This window comes from Varanus komodoensis, unplaced genomic scaffold (genome assembly GCF_004798865.1).
Source record: "Varanus komodoensis strain SLA01 unplaced genomic scaffold, ASM479886v1 scaffold85, whole genome shotgun sequence".
In the NCBI taxonomy this organism is placed as follows: Eukaryota; Metazoa; Chordata; class Lepidosauria; order Squamata; family Varanidae; genus Varanus; species Varanus komodoensis.
Genome location: NW_025336543.1, coordinates 283,694 through 304,575, shown reverse-complemented (window position 1 = coordinate 304,575; position 20,882 = coordinate 283,694). Strand labels below are relative to the sequence as shown.

At 40.0% G+C, this 20,882-nt stretch overlaps 1 protein-coding gene across 5 annotated transcripts in view; it reads left to right on the top strand.

Annotated features, from left to right (window-relative positions):
• IL17RA (interleukin 17 receptor A) overlaps window positions 1–14,305 on the top strand; it is a 21,605-nt gene extending 7,300 nt beyond the window's left edge. The window contains exons 2-12 of one of the 5 annotated variants that reach the window (XM_044416992.1): window positions 848–872; window positions 1,167–1,313; window positions 2,509–2,636; window positions 3,587–3,713; window positions 6,489–6,536; window positions 6,608–6,768; window positions 7,643–7,717; window positions 9,505–9,616; window positions 10,829–10,930; window positions 11,499–11,540; window positions 12,578–14,305. In XM_044416992.1, coding sequence (XP_044272927.1) covers window positions 848–872; window positions 1,167–1,313; window positions 2,509–2,636; window positions 3,587–3,713; window positions 6,489–6,536; window positions 6,608–6,768; window positions 7,643–7,717; window positions 9,505–9,616; window positions 10,829–10,930; window positions 11,499–11,540; window positions 12,578–14,019 — 2,409 coding nt within the window. In that variant the 3' untranslated portion in view covers window positions 14,020–14,305. Of the gene's footprint in view, window positions 1–847; window positions 873–1,166; window positions 1,314–2,508; window positions 2,637–3,586; window positions 3,714–6,488; window positions 6,537–6,607; window positions 6,769–7,639; window positions 7,718–9,504; window positions 9,617–10,828; window positions 10,931–11,498; window positions 11,541–12,577 lie in introns of all 5 variants that reach the window. The other 4 variants (XM_044416994.1, XM_044416991.1, XM_044416993.1 and 1 more) reach the window with 4 other exon arrangements.
• The last annotated feature ends 6,577 nt before the right edge of the window (window positions 14,306–20,882 follow it).

Sequence of the window (20,882 nt, the reverse complement as noted above, 5' to 3'; positions counted from 1 at the left end):
ATCATCCTTTAGTGTAATGAAACCAAAGCGTGCCATTATGAGAAAGGACAGAATGTATTTATCACAGCCTGAATTGCACAATGAAGCCTTGGTGAAGACAAGTTCAGTTCTGGTCACTTCCAAGAAAAGCCCCACTGCTTTGAGAAGCATCAAAATGGTGAGAAAGGGTGCAGTTTGGCTCAGGCTTCAGTCAAATCCAATGCATATTCCATACACACACACACACACACACCCCCTACATCATTTAATCATTAAATTTTTTTCCCTTAGGATTCAATTCTATGCCTGTTTAGATAGAAAAAGGCCTACACCTCCCAGCATACCGCAGCCAGTCATGTTGGAGCATGCTAGGCATTGTAGGCCTTTTTTCTATCTAAAGTTGCATGAGTTTGCAGCTTTAGTAAAGTGGTGGCCTACTGTGTCTTATGCCCCATATTCTTGGGCCCGGCCATGATGAGTGCTAAAGGATGGATTTCGATGCCTAGTTTATTCATTATTAAGGAGAACTAACTCTCAGATAAAATCAGATGGTGGTGTTTGTTTAAATAACTTAATAACATTTAGGCAAAGGGTTTATTATGCAGAGTTTAAATTACTTGGTTTATTTATGTAATTCAAATGCAAAAAAATTGGCTTGGAACCAAAGTCCACTTCTTGATTGGTGTTCTTGTGTATGAAACAGTAGTGGGGTAGGGATAAAAGATATATTACAGCTTTTTAGCAATGATGTTTCACCTAGCTACACAAACGTCAGTTGTCTGTTTTCTAGGTTTCAATTCTCTGAAATCATTATTCAGATTTTCATTTATTGTTCATTTCAGTAATATGCTTGTGTTTTCTCCTGCAGGGTCTACACTGCCTTGTGCAAAACAGTAAGTCCATTTTTAAAAATTTGCATCCGTCTCCATTTCATTTTAGAGCTGGAGTCTTATGCTAAGCATTATTCTGTCAATCGTATTTTTCAATCTAACCAACCTTTTATCAGTAGCACTTTTTGCCTTCTGATCTGTCCTCCAACCTTGCTAACAGTAGTGGCTTGACTTCAGTCTCTTCAAGTTTGAGGGTGCTGTTACAGGGAAGCAGCAAGTCAGTCCAAAGTACTAGTCCAAAGAAAAATCAGTTACTACCTCAGAAACAGGTTTGATTTTTGTTTGTTTAACTGGCAGGTACCTGCATGGATCAGAGCTGGCTCAAAGTTTCAACCTGGACTCCGTCAGCCCCAAGTTCCCTTAATGTCCAGATTGGTACTTTCTTTGGCATGGAAGGGAAACTGCTCCCTGTACTGCAGATAGACTGGAAGGTGGCTACTGATGGTAAGTGAGGGGTGTTTTAATATTCATCTGAAAGGACTGGTATCTGCTGAGGGTAATAAGTCTGCATTATGTAGTTCATCGGCCTTGCAATAGTAGCTGGCTCTATCTCTGAAGTGTTTGTGTGAATGGTTTGGCAGTTGTGTGATGCCCTGGTGACCAACTTTTATTACTAAAAATCTACTACAATTGCATCTACATATTTCAGAAGCAAAAATGTAAGCAATTCAGAGCAAAGTCAGGATGAAATTGAAATGGCAGTATTTCACTTTGAATACAGAAGAAAGAAGAGACGGCATCAATCGATTATTTTGATAATCTTAAAACACTGGAACAGATAGAGAAAATTAAGTAATAGGTCCAAGCTAAACATATGCACCTATGTAACAGTAAAATGTTTGGATACAAGAATGTATGAAGCAACCTTATACTGCATCAAACTGTTGATTCGTGTAGTTCTGCACTGTCTACTGTGATTGGTAGCAGTCCATCAAGGTCAAAGGTGAAGGTTTTTCCCAGCCATTACTTGAAATCCTTAACTGGAGATGAACCTGAGACCTAAGAACATTAAGAAGAGTCCTGCTGGATTAGACCAAAGGACTGTCTAGCCCAGCATCCTGTTTCTCATAATGGCCAATGAGATGTATGCAGAAAGTCCTCAAACCAAGATGTTAGGACAATAGCCCTATCCTAAGATTGGTCCTCAGAAACTGGCAGTTGAAGTCTCTTAGCATCTGGTCTTGGAGGTGTATATAGCCATCATGGCTAGTGGCCATTAATAGCCTTGTCCTCTGTGAAACTTTTTAATCCCTTTTTAAACTGTCTATGTTAGTAGACATCACCATACCTTAAGGAAGTGAATTCCATTGCACACATCTGTGTTTGAAGAAGTACTTCCATCAGACTTTTGTGACTTTCTGCATGCTATCACTGAACTATTGCTCTTCTAAATTCTTTCATAGGAGAAAACACAAGTTTTCCCTTTGTACTTTAACTGCAGACAAAAGCAGTAAACCTTAGCAATAGCTGAGTTGGCCCTCCCCTCATTCTGCGTTCCTAAGCCAGTGATGAGAGATACATTTTTCCTCCACAGTCAGGTCTCAGACTGCAGTTGAGCAGTGCATCTTCAAAGGCAACAAACAGAACAAATTATTCCTTTACCAGTCTTGTTTCTGTTCTCTCTTGCTATACCAACAAGGAAGCATTCAGCATCTCAAAGGGGTGGAATTGTCAGTGCTGCAGGTGAACGTTAACCAGCAGGTCTGTGCTCAGTTCAACTTCCTGAATAGCCTGTTATTCCAAGTCCGTCCAAATGGTGGAGGCCGGGTAAGTGATCATGAAGATATTAAAAATGTTTTACTTGCTACCTTTCCTAGATCCAACAGTTTGTTACCTATACAGGTAAACAATTTCCAAAGCAAAAGGATAGCTTTGTACTGAAGAAATGCTTTGTAACTATGCCCAGTCATCTGCAACAAATAAAAGTTACTTCAGTATGTCCCTTGCTGAATGTGAACTGTGAGTAGCCAGTGCAGAGCAACCACAGACCTCATATTGGGAGCAGGCATGGCATTGGGAAGGAAAGAGTGGGAGCATGAAGTTTTGGCTACTGCCAAAAGCAGTATGTTTGCTCTTCTGTTTGCTTTGCTTTGCTTTGCGTAAGCAGTAACCAACTTGTTCATCATTAGGCAGTGGTAAGGAAAATGTGTATTGGCTACTGATGAGACTTCTACTTGGATAGTTCTGTAGCACTGGTGTAAACATCACTGGCCATCTTGAAAGGACCAGAAATGGCATGGTAAAGAACAGTGTTCCTCAACAGTTCCTAGGAACAGAGATGTATTTCTCTTCTTTGAGCACGGTCACTGCTTTTGCCAGGCTATAGAACCTTTCTCTCTCTACAGAGCAAATATTTTGCATGTAAAATGTTCCAGGTTTAATCTCCAGGTTGGACTGGAAATATTCCTGCTTGAAATCCTGGAGAGCCACTGCTGATTAGATTGTAGGGAGTAATGAGCTAATTTGGGCTGATTTGGTGTAAGGAAAAATTCTATGTTCATGAGCAAGAAGATGATCTTGACGTACTAGCATTTATTTGGTGCCTGCACTATATTATGTACTACAGAAAGTAGAAATAATAATCCATGCCCATGCATTTGTATCTTATTTGTGATTGTCTGGGGCAGGGGCAGTTCTAATGTAGCTGTTCAGTAGAAAATCAGTTCTTAAATTCAGTGCATTTTGCATCTCTTACAAGATCTCCTATCTCATTTTAGTGGAATTTCTCTTTCAACCGCTTTGAAGTACAGCCAGGTCAGAAATACCATGTGACTATATATCACTTGCCCAAATTAAGTACTTCTGGAGACCATAACCAGAAATCCATGGAATTCACAGTACCAGGTAAGGAACCCTCTTGTCATGGTGGTGATGAGATTTATAAAATTAGTTTTCAGGGCTAAGATCAACATGCGACTGGTACATGCTGCTGATAATTTTTGTTATTTATAACACTCTAGTAAGTGCTATAGAAACAATGCTTTGAGACATTTGTCTTTATATATAAAGACAAATAAGAAGGGAAAAAAAACTCCAGAAGTAGCATGCACTAAAGACCTGTGAAATGGTGATACAAGTGCATTTTTAAGCACTTCTTTACATTCAGGAAGCAACGGGGCACTCCAAATGTCAGATAAGAGATAGTTTCAGCGATAAGGAAATGAAAGAGAGATTACAAAGACAGGAAATAGATGAAGAAACCTTAGGTTTGCAAAGTCACAGAATAAAAAATAGCGTTAGCCCAGTCATCTAAACCCAGTTGGCTTACATTTTAGTATGACTCTTATCCAAGTGCCCCAAAAGCTCAGTACCCTACAGTTTGCATTTTCTAACAGCTCTACCCATGTGCCAAAATACAGTTTGGACAGAATTCCTAAAGAAGTCCTTCCCTCCTCCCTCTCTTTCTCTTTCATACTGAAATTGCTTTGAGCCAGTGATATCACTGATAGTGTTTGAGGATCAACCTGAATTCAGGCAAATAGATTTCAATATGTAAGCTGGTCTTGCTCTAGGTAATATGTATAGATTTTTTAAAAATTGTGTTAACATGCTATGCTATATTGGTAATGTGCCTCATATGGGAGCTTTGAGAGTTCATCCTCCACTAGAAATGCTAAATTTCTATCATCTTAACAATTAGGTCTGCCTTATAGACATGCCCCATGTTGACATTGTCTCTTAGCCTATGAAACTGTGATAATCGGCATTAGTTTTGTCTGTTAAATTAATAGAAACCTGCAAAATCTGGGAAATGCCCAAGAGTTCTCTTCCTTGAACAAATTGCCAGATTAAAGGTGCTTATGGTGAACAGGCCCTCTGATTTGTGTGTGAGCTTAAGTGGACTCCAGGGGATGGTGGAGGACAGGAAGGCCTGGAGGAGTGTTGTCCATGGGGTCGCAATGGGTTGGACACGACTTCGCGACTAACGACAACAATAAATGATGCTCACATTCTAAATCGAGTTCCCAACCTGGGGTGCCTGCTTCCCCAGTGGGTGCAAGATGGCATTTCAGAGGGTGTGACAAAGAGGAAAGCTGTGACATTTTTTTTTACCCAAAATGATGTCAATAATACAGTTATTATTTCATTTGCATTAGGGTTCAGTTCTCTTTTGTCAGTCAAGACAAAAGTCTAAGAATTGCCTGAATCCACCGTCAGACTTGTGGATCGCAATCAGTAGGAAGGTTCCACATTTTGACAAAATTGTGAATGAGAAGCAGGAACAAAGAAGTAATAGAACTTTTTGTTCACAATTGGAATTGATTTTACTGTTTACAATGTTCTCTGCTCAATTTATGTTTGAATTTTGTGCACTGACTTAAAAACTTTTTGAGTTCAGTTTGTTAACCCACAGTATGTAGTTCAATTTATGGTTCAAAATTAGAAATTTGACTTATTCATCTTCAAATGTGATATTACTTTTGCAGGGGGTGTGAACATAAACATTTCATGGGGGTGCGGGCTATAGAAAAGGTTTGGACCCTCTGTTCTAAATCAGTGAGGTTTGTTTCAAATTACTTTTTAATGTAATAGTGTGAACAGAGTTTATCTAAATTTAAACTTTAGGTTTAGGAACCTTTGGAGCCTATGAAAGATAAAAGAGACTTTTCTCAACTCACTCTGTGATGGGTTTCTCACAACAGAGCAACTCATTGTAGGTGGCTACCCACAGTGGATTGCTGTGTTATGGAAACCTGGATTGTTTCTCATAGGATGGGTTGTTTCGCTTTATGAAATACCATGATTATGCATATATTTCCCTGTCAAAAAATGCAGAAATATGCCGAAATTGTAAGAAAGAAAAGAGGGCATGATGCTAAATTTAAACAAATTTAAGAAATCGATAAATGACTGTCAAAAGAAGTGCTTTCAAAAAGGGGCCAGCTCATTATCTTCTCTTTCCTGAGTAGAAAAGTGAAAGAAAAGGGGGAACACTAAAAACCCTAAGTATCTTCCTGTGAAGAGGAGAAAACACCACTCATTTTATGTGCAAAATTCACTTGTTTTGCTTTCTATTAACAGATGGCAAGACTATTCAAAATCCCTATTGGTTAATATCCATGGTTGATTCCTGCTGTGCTTTGACAGCCAGCATTGCCTATGCAAGCCTTTCTCATTTCAACTCTTTGGAATTGTGTGCTTGCACAACCCTGGAAATCTGGCATTTTTTTAATTATGAAAAAACCTTGAGCAAATTCAGTTGTGTCAAAACTCCCAAAACATTGGTTTCAAATCACTGACCAGCCCCTTCAATATACAACTTGGGCACTTTGAAGGGATTGTCTCTGTGGAACTTGTGAAAAATCAATTGCCAAGAAAAAGGAGGGATAAAGCGCACAGTGGGGAGAGCAGGCAAGGTGATTTCAACCTCAGAGCCCCCTGGGATGCTTCCAGGAGGACCAAGGGGGAAGCTGTGTGGGGATAACATGCAGCAAGTCCAACCATCTTTCTGTGAATAGCTCGTGCTGTGCAGCTTATTTACAGGCTGTGTGGCTGTTTATGTGAAATCATCCTGTGTGTTCACTGACAATGCTTGGCTAACAATCTTTGCCAGGTACTACTGGTTGTACCCCATGGAATCTTTCTGAACATAATGCATCTTTTCTGTTTTTGTTGCAGACTGCACAGATCCTATCATGAAATCAACAACACCGTGCCTGCAAATAGGTAATATTTGTTCATTGGGAAGAATGGTGGGACATGCATTTTGAAGTTTTTGATGACCTTTCTGTGTGCAGGCAGTCTGTGGGAGCCCAGAATTGAAGGCAAACGCCTTGATGACGGATCTTTGTTAGTGAGCTTTAACCCAGCACTGGAATCAGCCAGTTATATCATCCACGTGACCAGTTATCAAGAAGGGGGAAAAGAATGTGAGAAGACCATACATAAAATATCTGAGGTAATTAGTTTCTCTCCCACTCTTCTTGAAATATTTACTTCAGAAAACAGACTCACATCTGGAAAGCTTAAATTCCGCTTCAGCAATATTCAGTTCCTAATTATTAATGCCAGTTGTAGCTGTCCCTCAATTCCGATTAATTCATCAGCGCTGTCTTTAGAATGTCTCCCCATCTGTTCTGCAATAACCCAGTTTCTCCTAAATTATGAATAGGTTGCCTAGAATTCTCACCTTTAAAAACAGAACCAAACCCTAAAATGGTTTCAGAATGTGGAATTTGTGTTAAAGTGCAGGAATAGACTTAAAAGCCAGAAATATAATACCCAAAAGCAAAAAGCAACCATAGTTTAAAATTGACTTCTGAATCTGGTTTGTTCAGAAGTTTGCACATAACAGGAACCCATGCAGCTTCCTAGTTCCTTCTCTCAGTCATGTGACGGGAGGTGCAAAGGTACTGCATGCATATGAACAGAGCTCACACCCATTTGAATGTTCAGACCAGGCCATGGTGTTTGTGAGCTTTTCCCATAACTAAGATTGTGCTTAAGCTACCAGATTCTATCATTATAGGGCATATTCTTTATAACCTGGAGCCAGCCATGTTTACTTCTGACTGAAACATATTTTTGGTCTTAATTTTGATGCTAAGAATGCAAACCAGGCTTAATATCCAGATGTTCATCTCATCATTTTGTGATAAAATGTACCTGCCCTCTAATTTATTTCCCTGAGCCCACCTTTATGCTTTCAAAAGCACAATGTATTTGGTCACAGATTCAGCTCGTACTTCTTGTTGTTGCTTCTAATAGTTTCTTGTATGCTCTGTGTGATATCACCATAGTGCTTCCATCTTGTATCTTGGTTTCTGCAGGAGGTGTTGCCGCAGCGACAAAATGTCACAGTCAAGCTGGAGAGAATGGTGAAGAGTTGTTGCGAGTACAGAGTTCAGGTAGAGTGCAGGCTACATTTTTTATGCTCAAATAAGAGGAAAGTGCTCCTATATTCTTCGGCAATTGTCATATTGCATTTATTCCTGCACAGAAGACCACCTTCAGTGAATCAAAAAAAGTCTGTCTCAAGGCTGGAGACAGCATTGTGGTAGTCCTGGTATTTTCTTCTTTCCATTGACTGTACTAGGAACTCAGCCACCTTTTTTCATCTTTAGCTATGTGGATATGGTGACGTTTCACCAGGCGAATAGTTGTAGGATACTCAGTACAAAGTAAGTTAAAAGAGGCTCAGGTTATCATTGACTATTCTTTGCTTGGAAAAGATCCAACATATGCTTTATCAATATGTAATACAACATTTTACAACATATATGTAATAGTTTAAGGTATACAAAATAGCAGCATAAAAAGCCATTAGTTAGAGCTTAATTAGAGAGCCAATGTGGTATGAGTGTTGAACTTACCAGGACTCATCAAAGAGATCTGGATTCTAGCCCCACTCAGCCATGAAGCTCATTGGGTAACTTCGGGCTGGTGAGTCACTCTCAACCCAACCTACCTCTCAAGGTTGTTGCTGTGAGGATAAAATGGAGCTATGTATGCTGCCTAGGGTTCCTCACAAGAATTAAAAGCGGGGGAGGTATAAATGCACCGTCATTATATTGTGAAATGCCATTAGCAGGCGATGTCTTGCCCTCATCCTGGAAGTAGAGTTTACTTCTGGAACAACCAAGTTGACTAGAAAGTAGTTTTCCTAAGTTGTTTTATATAGCCTGCTGATTCTAAGCATTTTTGTGGAATGTTCGTTGTTCTGGATATTAAGCAAGGGTGATAACATGGTCCCTACACCTTATTGTGTTTGAGTAATGTGGCTGAATGCCCTAGCTTGTAAAGATAATTGTTCCAAGAATCCTTGAGTTTTTGCTTTGATGTTTTTGCTTTGAGCTTTTTGTGTCAGGATCTCACCAATGAATCTCTGTGAATCTGGCTTCAGGACCATCCAAATGTTATTTTGTTTCTTGCTTTTATCATATGACTGAATTTTAAGATATGTAGGAGTCCCCCCCCCCACTACCTTTAGCTCACATGATCATGTGTTGGGATATATGACAGGCTATGACAAAGCTAAGTGTGGTAGTCCAGTTATGAATCTGTCCTCCTTCCCTACTCTTTAGTCACCTGCAGTCTTTTAGCAGATCAAAAACTTAAATATCATGTGAAAAGGAAAAGGTATATTTAATTTCAGGGGCACCATTTAGAAAAGTCAGGGTATGTCCCCATCACCCTCTACTTCAGGCCGTGTTATTTTAACTTCGGTCGCTGTAAGGTATAAGATATAAACATAACCAATTCTTTTAACGTGCTGATATCTTGGAATTTCATATTGAGTATAAGTAAAAATCTTACTGTGAACCAGCTCTGTTCTTATCTTCTCCTTATGCCCAAAATGGTGCCCCTGTGCGGTTTTAGTTTCAGGCACTGTTTGGAATGGCATTCTGTTGTTGTTCAGTTGCAAAGTCACGCCTGACTCTCTGCATCCCCATGGACAACATTCCTCCAGGTGAAATGGCATTCTAGAGCAGGCAAAACAGAACAGATGACTTACAGATCAAGGTGCTGTAAGAAAACAGTGCTTTTGACATGAACACCCTAGTAAAAGGTGAAGTATCTGAGATGAAAAAACAGCAATCGCACCTAATTTGGTTTTTGTGCTTGAAATAGGAAGTGTTGAGGAATGGAGCCATAAATTTGCTGCCAAAGTGACTCTAGTTTCTTTTCCCTCCAGATCCAGCCATTCTTTGCAGTTTGTGCCTCAGATTGTATGAGGCATTCAGTTTTCATCCCATGCCCCCTGCCTACTGTGCTGAGTTTCACTGATGAGAAAATGAAAGGAGATGGTATAGTCTCAATTTTAACTTTTTAAGCTAAATAACAGGGGAGTGGAGGGGAGTAACAGTAACAACTTGGCAGAATGTTGGGACAGGAGACTCTCCACTATTTTGCGTACATTTATGTTCATAAGCACAAAGGAAACGTGATACCTGGAGGACTGGCAGTGGGTCCCTTCTTCTAAATGTATAGGGAACCAGATTGCCCCCCAGTCTTATTCTGGGCCATATGATGCCAGGGGGCAGTCCTAGTCCCCTGAGGTCATCAGGTCCCCAACTGAAACTGTGCTTGAGCCACAGTGCTGGGGTTTTTTGTCCTTTGTTTTCCCCATACAGGGACACTTGGCCAGTATTTCAAGGAACTTGTGAAAATGCTAGCGGAGTGCAATGCTGGTTCTGCCCACCTTGCACCTTCCCTCATTGGGGTTGACATGGATCAGACAAGCATCTTCAAGTCCCAATTTGCCTTCTGAGTAAGGCAAATCCCTTTGTTACCTGTGGTCTGTGACCAGACAACTGAAGAATTTCTCTCCTTACCGCTTCCCCATATCCCTGGTAGCAACAATGTCCAGACATGGAGCTTGGAAGAGGAGGGGGCAGGTCAGACAGGGGGCCTCTGCAGGACAGATGGGGAACCTTTTGCAGGGCAGAGATTCCCCACTTAATGCCTTAGTGTATGAAAAATGTGGGCAGTAACTTCGGTGTGTAACAATCAAATTGAGGCAGAAATTGCCTATTCTCCAAAGGGTAGTAGATGTGGCATTGCTATTGCACTTTACCATGAACATATAAACTAAGGGCAAAGGGATTTCTTCAGTACTAAGGGAGCACCGTACAAGCGAAGATGATGGAGGAGCCAGGCCCTATTCGGGCCTCCTGGGGTGGGAGGATGATTGCGCTTGAGGGCCAGTAGTCTTTCTATTAAAATGCTTGTGGATGCAGAAACGGATAACACAATGCATGTCCATGCCTACTTGGCCTGTGAATTATCAGTTCTATTGAGCTGCTTTGGAAAAGAAGCAGGATTAGAAATGGAAGGGAAGAAGTCAGTATTTATTATATCTGAGCCAGAACAATATTCTTCTACTTCTTCTTGGCCCATTGCATCTAAGAACAGAGTTTTTCCTGTCCACTAATCAGTTCAGTTCAGTACAGTATTTTATTGTTTAGTGACAGCAGCAGTAGAAATGTGCCTTATGGTATTTTCTTATTACATTTCAGGTTATCTTTCGGTGGCACTGCCCTGGGGCCTCACCCTCGTCTGCATTTTACTAGTTGTATCAGCTGTTGCTGTAGCAGTTTGCCTTGTTCGGAGGCCAAAAGGTATGTCACAAATGGGGTGAGAAGGTTTTGCCAATTAAATTTATCAGTAGTCCTGTAAAGTAGGTCAATTTTATTATCCCTGCAATGCAAACAGGGATTGAGAGTGGCCTAAGGCCACCTCACAAAATCAAGCTAGGAGTAAACTTTGAACCAGGGATTTCATGAGTTCTTCACAGTACTTACTATTATGCCCTATATTAAACAAATTTTGTCTGTCATTTTTTAATAGTTGAAGTTGTCTGATGTATCACTTCCCCTGTATTTAAATTTCAAGTGACTTCTGATAACCAGAGTTTAAATGGGATATAGAAAATTCTCTTGCCAGCTCCATAGAGTATATACAAGAGTCCTGTGCATGTTCTGAAATTCAGGAGGTTTTAAAAGAATGAAGGTGCTAAGTCTTAGGAAAGAAGAAGAGGAGGAGGAAGAGGAGGAGGAAGAAAATGCCTGCATGCACCAAACCCTCAGAGTGAAGGTGGCTAGCGTCTGAGTACAGGAGCTGCTGTCTCATCAAAGGTCTACCGTAACAATGTCTAATGTGTGCACTTTGTTCTTCTTTCCCTCTAAGCAGCAAATGCAGGAACAGGCACCAGTGATAATACAGGTAATGGTAAGCAATTCTTTATTTCTAATTACTCAGTGCTGTCTTGCAATCTGAGAACATGTATTGGGCTGAGGCATGAGAGGAACAGTGCTAGTTTTTTTACTTTCCTAAAATGCATGGGAAACACATGTGGACATCCACTTCCATGGAGAGTTACTGCTATTGCATTTTATGGATCACAAGTTACTTTGGCTGAGAAATCCCAACCTGTAAATCTTTATTTTAGCATCAAGAGCTGTCTCTTTCAGAAACAGTACTTTATGTAGCACATTTGTAGATCTGAAGTATTTGAAATGTTCTTAGCTGTGGGGTTGAACTTGAAAAAAAGAACCATTATTGGAGATCAAAGAGAGAGTATGAGAGATGAAGGAATGGTGGGTGCTGAAATCTTTCATACTTGATGATTCCTACATACTCTCACTTCCCATCCTTTTGGCACCTGTCATCTAATGAGGCATTTCTACACTGTACAATAAGCTTAGAATCTAAACAGTGCTCGTTCATCTTCTAAAGGGTGCGTTCCTGAGATCCAGCAGTTTCTTAAGACTATCAAGGAAAAACTTGGGACAAAAGAGTGGTTGATAGAGACCTTAGTTTAATGGTGAGAGACCTCCTCATTTAATGTGCCTAACTGAGGAGTTACTTGTTAAATCCCTAGAATGAACCTTGGCTCCCCCTCTTTTTCCTTTTTCTTCTTATATACGCCTTTCTTCCTTCCATTGTATTTCCTGAAAACAAAAAGACTTTTAAAAAAGACTATCATAGTACAACTACTATTCCTGTTTCTGTGATAACATTAAGCATTGCAGAATTCAGTTAACCTCTTGAATCCATAGAGATGCTATGGACAGTCATTTTTAAGACCTTCTTTAAATTATCATGATTGTGTGTTTGTGATTCAATTGCATTTAAGGTATGCTAACCTGTACTAAATTATCTTGAATATTTGCTCCTGGATTCTGTACAGTACTTGTTGTTCATGTTTGAAATGCAGTGACTATAACAGAGTGGGTTTTTTTTAATATATTATCTCAATTTTCTAGATGACACGCTTGGGTCACAGCCTCTTCAACCCCTAAAGGCTTGTAAGATTTGGATTGTGTATTCTGCTGACCACAAGCTCTATGTAGATGTTGTGATGAGGTTTGCTGAATTCTTGATGACTGTCTGTGGTACTGAGGTAGTACTAGATCGGCTGGATGAGCGCCAGATATCTGAGATGGGGCCCATACGCTGGCTTACTCGACAAAAACAGGAAATGGAAGAACTCTCTTCAAAGATCATTATATTGTGTTCCCAAGGCACTCGAGCTAAGTGGCAGGCCATGCTGGGCCGTGGAGAGAGAGGTGTTTGTCTCAAACAAGATAACCATAAGCCGATAGGGGACATGTTCACTCCAGCACTGAATCTGATCTTGCCAGACTTTAAGCAGCCAGCTTGCTTTGGCATGTACTTAGTCTGCTATTTTGAGGGCATAAGCAGTGAGAGAGATATTCCAGAACCTTTTAATGTCACCTCCAAGTACCAACTGATGGACAAGTTTGAGGAAATTTATTTCCTGATTCAGGATATGGAAAAGTTTGAGCCAGGACGAATCCATCAGATTCCAGAGATTTCACGTGAAAAGTATATGGAAAGCCCCAGTGGCAGACAACTGAAGGAGGCAATTCAGAAGTTCCAGAAATTGCAGACCGAGGACCCTAACTGGTTTAAAAGGCAGAATGCTTGCTCTGAGGATCATGATGACCTACAGTCCCTGAATGGGGAACTCTCTGAGGAATTAGTATCAGCTAAGGGAAGAATTCTGAGACAACAACTACTTCTGCGTGAGCCTGACCCCAGTAGCTGTTGCTTGGTCAACCTCCTGGTCAGTGAGGATGACTTGGGAGTCTGTAGGCTGTTACCCCAACCTCTACCAGAAGAAGATCCAACATTTCAAACCCTGGTTGTTCCTGCTGATGAGACTTCTCAGGTTCAGATGGTAATGCCAATTGTGCCTGTGGAAAAGAGAAGCATATTCAGCAATCAACTGTTGCCCAATGAAGAGTGGCTGGAAAGAGCACCCCTATTAGAAACTAGCATCCCAAGAAGAAACAAAGTCATTATTCAAGATGACGTATCTTCAGATCCCCAGCCCCTGCCAGTTGATGTGAGGCAGCAGCTGGAGGGATTGATGTACTCTGTCTATCAACAAAGCATCACCCCCTCTGAACTCTCTGTCTGCCAAGAAAGTGTTAATGCTCAGCAGCAGCAGCAGCTAGATTTTGATAATTCTTGCAAAGATCAACGACAGTCAGTGCAATCAGACCAGGGATACATCTCCAGATGTTCCCCTTTGCTTTCTGATGGACCTATGGAGAAGGAGGAAGTCCAAGAACAGGAAGGACATGGGTCTGCTGGGTACCTCTCCGCAGACATCTTGGACAGTCTAAAACATCTGCAGCAGGAGCTGCTTTTCCAGGATATTCAGCAGAACTTCAGCTAGGGCCCCATGGGAGAGAGGATGAAGTTGGTCTGGCTCTCCACACAGAACCTGTCCTGTGTTCACCAAAAAGGAAGGGTATATTGGATAGAATGCATACATTTGAGATGTCTTCTCTCAAACAACCGTCCTATATTTTTATGAAGTCTAACAGAGAGGAGAGCTGACTGAGAACATCCATTTGGCTACAGGGCTAAATTTCTAAGCTATCTATCCAGTCTGCTTATAGTATCCACTGAAGCATTACTGTGTGATGTCAGAACAATAAACATTACATCTTGCAGATTAATGCTATAAACCGCTGTAAGAATGTTACCAGATGATCAGATATCTCAGTAGGGTATTCCAGTAATGGTGGGCAACACAGGAGAGTTAAGAGTGGAAGAACCAGGGCAATTATTATTATTATTAATTATATTTCTATACCACCCATAGCCAAAGCTCTCTGGGTGGTTCACAACATTGAAGTCCCCCATCCAGATTCCAACCAGGCCTGACCCTGCTTAGCTTCCAAGATGAGGCATGATCAGGCCCTTCAGGCTACATGGAAGCTATGTATTATGGTCACAACCCATTTTTCATAACAGATGTGGCAAATTAGATGTAAATTCATTAAAGTGGAAGCATAAGAAAACCCTGCTGGATCAGAAAAAAAATTGTCCAACATCCTGTCACATCCTGTAGCAAGTAAATACTTCTGGGAAGTCCACCAGCAAAAGACCTCCCCTGCTGTTATCCTAGAAAGTTCAGGCAGTAGTATGTTGCCTCTGAACCCAGAGAGTATAGATAGCTTAAGATGGCTTGCAGCTGTTCTTCAATTACAGATCTTTAATGAACTTGAGATAACTTACAAATGACTAAAATGAATGATCCACAGAAGAACATCCTCAGCATCTTCCTCAGCAAACATTGTACTCTAAGCTATTCAGACTTAAGGTCAATAAGATGAAATGCTCTTGTATTTATCTGAAGTCTGTATTAAGTAATCACTCTGCCTAATTTAAATGTTACAGTGATCAATTTGCTCTTATACCACAAATAGTACCAGCAGGGATATCTGGGTTCAGGGGTTTTCAAGCAAATTGCAAATGTTTGCAGCTTCGATACTCAAGTTATGAATGGATAAACAATATTGTTAAAATTATTGTATAATGCAATTAGTTTGATAATGGAGATGTTTTTCCTTTATCTTATAATGCCAGGAAAAGTTTCTCAGAAAATCTAACTTAGAAGGCACTGAAGCAGAGAAGGGATATGTAATTGAATTGAGACATAGGAAATTGCAGCCATGCACTAATTTCTTGGTTTCTGATTTCATCCATTTTATGCCTTTGAATTTTCTGCAAAGATGCAACAACATCTCTATGGCACAAGTAGGTGCACTGTGTCAGAAACACAGACATTCTTTAGGATGTATCTTTCCCAAATGCTCTTTACTTCCTTCCTATTTTGTACCACAGCTGCTGACTTCCAGGAGAGTCAAATGGAAGCAAGTAGCTACAGGATATAAATGTAAAGTGCTTGCTTGGGAGAAAAGAGGCAGAGACCTTTCTGCCTATATCTTGGCTGGTCCAGTAACTGTTCAGTGGACTGAGCCAATGTTGCTCTTTCAGCAGCTGCTCAATTCAAAATATGGCTCTATTTAAATATTAGCCATATCTGGCATCTGAAGAAAGGTTTTGTGTGTCTTTAATGTATACAAGTTTTGCCATAATGTAGGGAAGGGATTAAAGCTAGCAAATATGGCCGTAAGAATGAGTTACATACCAGAAGTCACCAAGATTCAGTGAATGAGCAAAAGAACGAAGAACACAACTAGCTTCGCTTCTCTGGCGAAGGTCATATGTTGGCATAGTATACTAACACTTACAATGAAAATGGATGCTTCAAAGTGAAATACTCTTGAAATATCCTGTATGATAGGATTATTATAGCTAAGCTCTTCTATTAAGAAATGGAAAAACAAAATATCCATGTACTTTGTTAACTAAATCAGCCCAAAGAGAAGTACACAAAAACTCCTGTGATGCAACAAGGCTCTTTCCCAAGTACCATAATTCTATTACAGTTCCTGCTGTCTTGTTTGCATCATTGCAGATAAACAAAAGAAGAGCTGCTACCTATTCCGTTGAATTACTTTGTGCCCCATTTTAGAAGCAACTCAGCAGTATCCTTCAATAGATGTGTCATAGCTGGGTTTTTGTCTGCCTTTTTTCATAATGATGATGTACATTTTACAAGAATTTTGCTGGGTGTTTCTTACCATTTAAAGAACCCACTTCAGAAGGTAGAAACATGCAAAAACTTGATCACTCACCTGCAGACTGAAGTATTATTGCTGATTCTACTTTCTCAGTTTTGTTATTTCATTTGCAGACCATAACTAAGTAATTAAAGACAGGATGGGTAACCTGTGGCCATCGAAATGTTTACAAGTCCAGTCAACTCTAGCCAGCATAGCTAGTAGGAAGGGAAGGTGAGAATGGTAAGTCAAAACATTTGATGGGCCACCCTGAATAAAAGGAAACCATATTTTATGTGAACTGATTTAGCTCTTTTTATGTTTTGCATTTGCAAATAAAATATTTTCTTCCAGAGAAGTACTCTAGAATCTACAGGCAGTTAAATAAGTGCCAAATCTATTGTCAATTGGGAATAAAGATATCTACCCAAAATCTTTATGCACAGGAATCAGTTGAGAGCAAATCAAGCTAAGATATGCTACATTCAGTTGAAACCGAACTTCTGATGTGTCTACTGTTGTACTTAAATGTCAGTCTACATAAAATGGAAATGATTAGCTGGATGATTTAAGTCTATTTTGTACTGCACAAATATTTTGTGTAAACAGAATGTTCTTCATGCTACATAATATTGAACATTTCCTCTGTAAGAACTCATTTTATATACATTTTCTCAGAAAATTGTACAGTAGTCCTGCAACATCCCCGCATTATTTGGGAAGTGGAAGGAAGAAGCTATAAAAAATGTTCTAAGACCACCACTGCCATACCACCAGAAGCTTTATGACCACTAGTTACTATTCAGCTTTACCAGGTTTTTAAAAACTTTGATACGAAAGTATACCTTCCTATAACAGACACAGAATTTATCATCTCAAAAATCTTAGCATTTACTTATGCTTTTACTTACATATTTCATTTACATTTCTTGTACAAGCAGAGCCCAGATCTAAGGCTTCAGTGGTCACTGCCATGGAAGATGAATGCACTTTTTTTTTCTTCCTTCTCCATTGTTAGGATAGTCTGCCTTCTGGACTTTTGGACACTGCGTTTTCCCTCTCCTATTCCCTGAAAATTTGGCTAGAGAATATCATTTTTTACACATTTATTCTGATGGTCTTCAAACCCAGGCAGTGACTCTGCATTTTCAGTGAGAAAGAACATATATTTACTTCTCTGACAAGATCAATTCCATTGACTTGAGTAGCTTGCATCCTTGGTCATCCTTTGTGGTGTGGCTGCTGGTAGTAAGCTATCTGCTGAGATTCCAGGAACAATATAATAGAATATCACTACTAGGAAGCCATTGATGGCATTTAACTCCTAGAAGCAATTTGGGGTGGGGTGACACTTCCCCTGAGCCAATTTGTGTATGCTTTGGTGTATGTCCAAAGAATAAAAGAGCTGGCAGAACACTGAGCTGGTAAACTGGACACGCCACTTTCAACAACAGGTGGGAGAATGTAGCATTGAAGCTCCACCAAAAAAATGTTTTAAGTGCAGCAAGACTTAAATCTTTACTTCTAGCCATTTGCTAATAAAAATTATTTTGGTAGCTCACAAAAATGTGATTACCTACTGTCTGAAGTGGAAGTACTGATTGTACCAGCTTAGTAGTTCTCATTTTGCTGTACTCTACAAAGTTTGTCTCTTTCATTTGAGCTTTCCTGCTTTTAAAATGTTGGATTCAGAAACTACCACTCATCAGAGTTAGTAATCAGACCTCAAGAAAATTCAGTTGCTTTTGTTTATTTTAAGAACAAAATCTGGTTTTTTAAAAAGCTGTGTAAAACTTGTGAAGATGCTAAGTTTCCTTGTCCTTTTTGCTTGACTCTACTCTTATGCAAAAACAGTTGCTTTTATAGTTGCTGTCTCTATAGTTGTAGCTTGTCCTGAAAAGGAAAGTTCCGAGTTTCCTTCCGTAGCATAATGCTCAGGCAGTTCCAGTGTGGACAGTAACCATTCCAGTCGCGCTGAATTTGGCTAATACAATTGCATAACAAAGAAATGCTAGAAACACTTAACAGAAACCCTTTATGGGAGCCTTGGTTATTCCAAAAATCTGGCAACAGCAAACACAATGTACATCCTCTCACACTTGCCACTGGATAGCAAAGATGATGCAAACAGCTGTTCATAAAGCCAAGATATATTATCCTAACTGCAACTGCCAGTACTTTCAACAGTAAAGGCAGTGCATTATAACTTCAAAATGTACTTTATGCCACAATTGTTAATACTCATTTCCAATGCTAAACAAGTTAGCATTAGTGAAATGTTAGAACACTGTTAATAAACCCAACTCTCTCAAAAGAAAAATACACCCTGCTTACACTATGCCCTCTTAGAAAAAGCAGTTATTGCATCAATCTGGTATTTGAAAGTTGCGGGAGGAGTGTTTCCTCATGCTATAACTCAGGTGGGGAACTTCTTTCAAATTCCATTTTGGAGACCCTACTGGGGACTTTATGCCAATGGTGAATGGAGCCAAAATATACAGAATGTTGTAGGTTAAAGCTTTTACTGGCAGTAACTCTGCCTTAGGCATTTCATAATTTTAGAATGGGAGAGCAGAACTGCAGAAAGCCAACCCCCTCACACCAAATTATTTCTGGTTGGGGAATGAAGGTGGAGCCAAGGGAGGAGTCATGGCCATGGAGGCAGACCACAGTGCTGAGGCCCCCCATGCCTGCCATAACTAATAGATGTGATTACTGCTTCTCTAAGGCAGCTCTGTGTGTATAGCATTGGGACCTGGGTCAGGAAGAGGAACTCCACCCACACCACTCACTCCTGTCCTTGGTTCTTCATCCCAAGAAGCCTGTCTCCACACATTTATGGCCCCTGTTTAGACTGTGGTGAAAGGATTACATTTGGGCTGGGACCCATACAAAGTAAATATGTCACAATCCCACTTGAATTGATTTCAATTGCATGGCATAAGATACTTCACTCAATCAGATTTGTTAATTTAATCTCTCTCTGTTAGCCAGCATCAGTCCACCCATGGTAGTGTTGTGACTGGCATATATTCCACAATGTACTTAAATGTTCAATTTAACTTGTAATAGGAGTGCCTGTTGAAATGCAAATATCTGCTATAAACTTTTTGTATTGTTTGATTACTACACAATGGATTGCTTCATAGCAGATTTTTTTCTCTTCAGAAGGACATGAAGGATAATATACACCTCTTTTCACTACTTGGAAATTAGCATCACCTCTAGAAGTATCTCAGAGCTCAGGGGGAAAGTCCAAAGTACTTAAATTTTACAATCACAGTCACAGCACCAAGATTGTCCAGACAAACAGAAAAGAATTACTGGAGGGAAGGCCTCTGACCAGAATTTCATACAATTATTTCAAAAGCTCTGCTTCCGCACCAGAATAAAGCTCTGGTGAGAAAGTGAAGCCCTCATGCTTACTCTGGTGATAGCAATAGACTGGTCTGAGATCACTCAGCAGCTATCTCAGATTTACTATAAAGAGTGAAGCACCCGACAAAATTTACTATTCTCTGAGTACAAAGAGTTCAAACACAATATAATAGCAATGCTTAAGAACCAGATTCTTTAACACCTACTACGGCATTTGTATCATTCCTTCATACTGCAGTAATTTAAGTGCAAAAAGTGGATTGACCAAGTAGGGAATAACATCCTATCTCACCACAGGTTTTTGGATAGTGGTTGGTGAAGTATTGAGGTAGGTTGTGGGGGGGGGGGGGGCACTTGGCATTGTTTAGTACCATGCCCAGTAACAGGAACCTCTAAAAATTCAAGTTTGTATTTTTAAAATTATCTAAATGCTGGGTATTTTTTTAATAGAAGTTGATTCAAGATATCCTTACTTGGTCAGTGCCACCTGTCTATTATATAGCTGCATGGCCATTATCAGGTTAACATATGCTTAGGGAATTTTAAAACTCAAGGTAGCTTGAGTCAACCAAAACAGGCTTCCCTCTCTCACAAGCAATGTTGGAGCTACATGCAAACCAAGAAACATGGCCGTACGGGGAAAGCATTGAGGATCTGGCCAACATACTCAAGCTGCTGCCTGTGACCTTTGGTAATGTGGTTTCTCTTGTTCCATGTCAAATTGGATTTAAACACACAGCACATAGCAGGCAGCACCAATAAATACTTAAAAACAAGGAAAAGGGTTGGTTCCAGTGTTCCTTTTATCATATTTGCTCTACTGGATGTTCTGTTTGCTTGTATACCAACCACTGTTGACTCTGTATAAGCGAGGGAAAGCTGTCCTCAAAACAGCACCAATTCCTTAAAATCATGCAAGTCTGTCCCCAAGAATAATGAGAGCCCCTGCAAGTAGAGATCACTGATAGACCCTGTTATCACCGGTTAGATAAATGTCTTAGCCAAGGAGGGTGTTGAAGCCCTCCTTTGGTTAAAATCAGATGTAACTGTTCCAATGCACAAAGTCAACGCATGATGCAATGAGGTTGAAGCACAGAGGTAGAAATGTTCAACAAGGAAAAAGATACTTCCTTTCTTAAAAGATTGCAGGTACCATCCTAATCCCAGAAATGTTTCCCATGAGGGAATTACTTTATCTCAGAGATCGACGGACAGAGGCTTTCATGAGTTGTTTTTTACAAAGTAC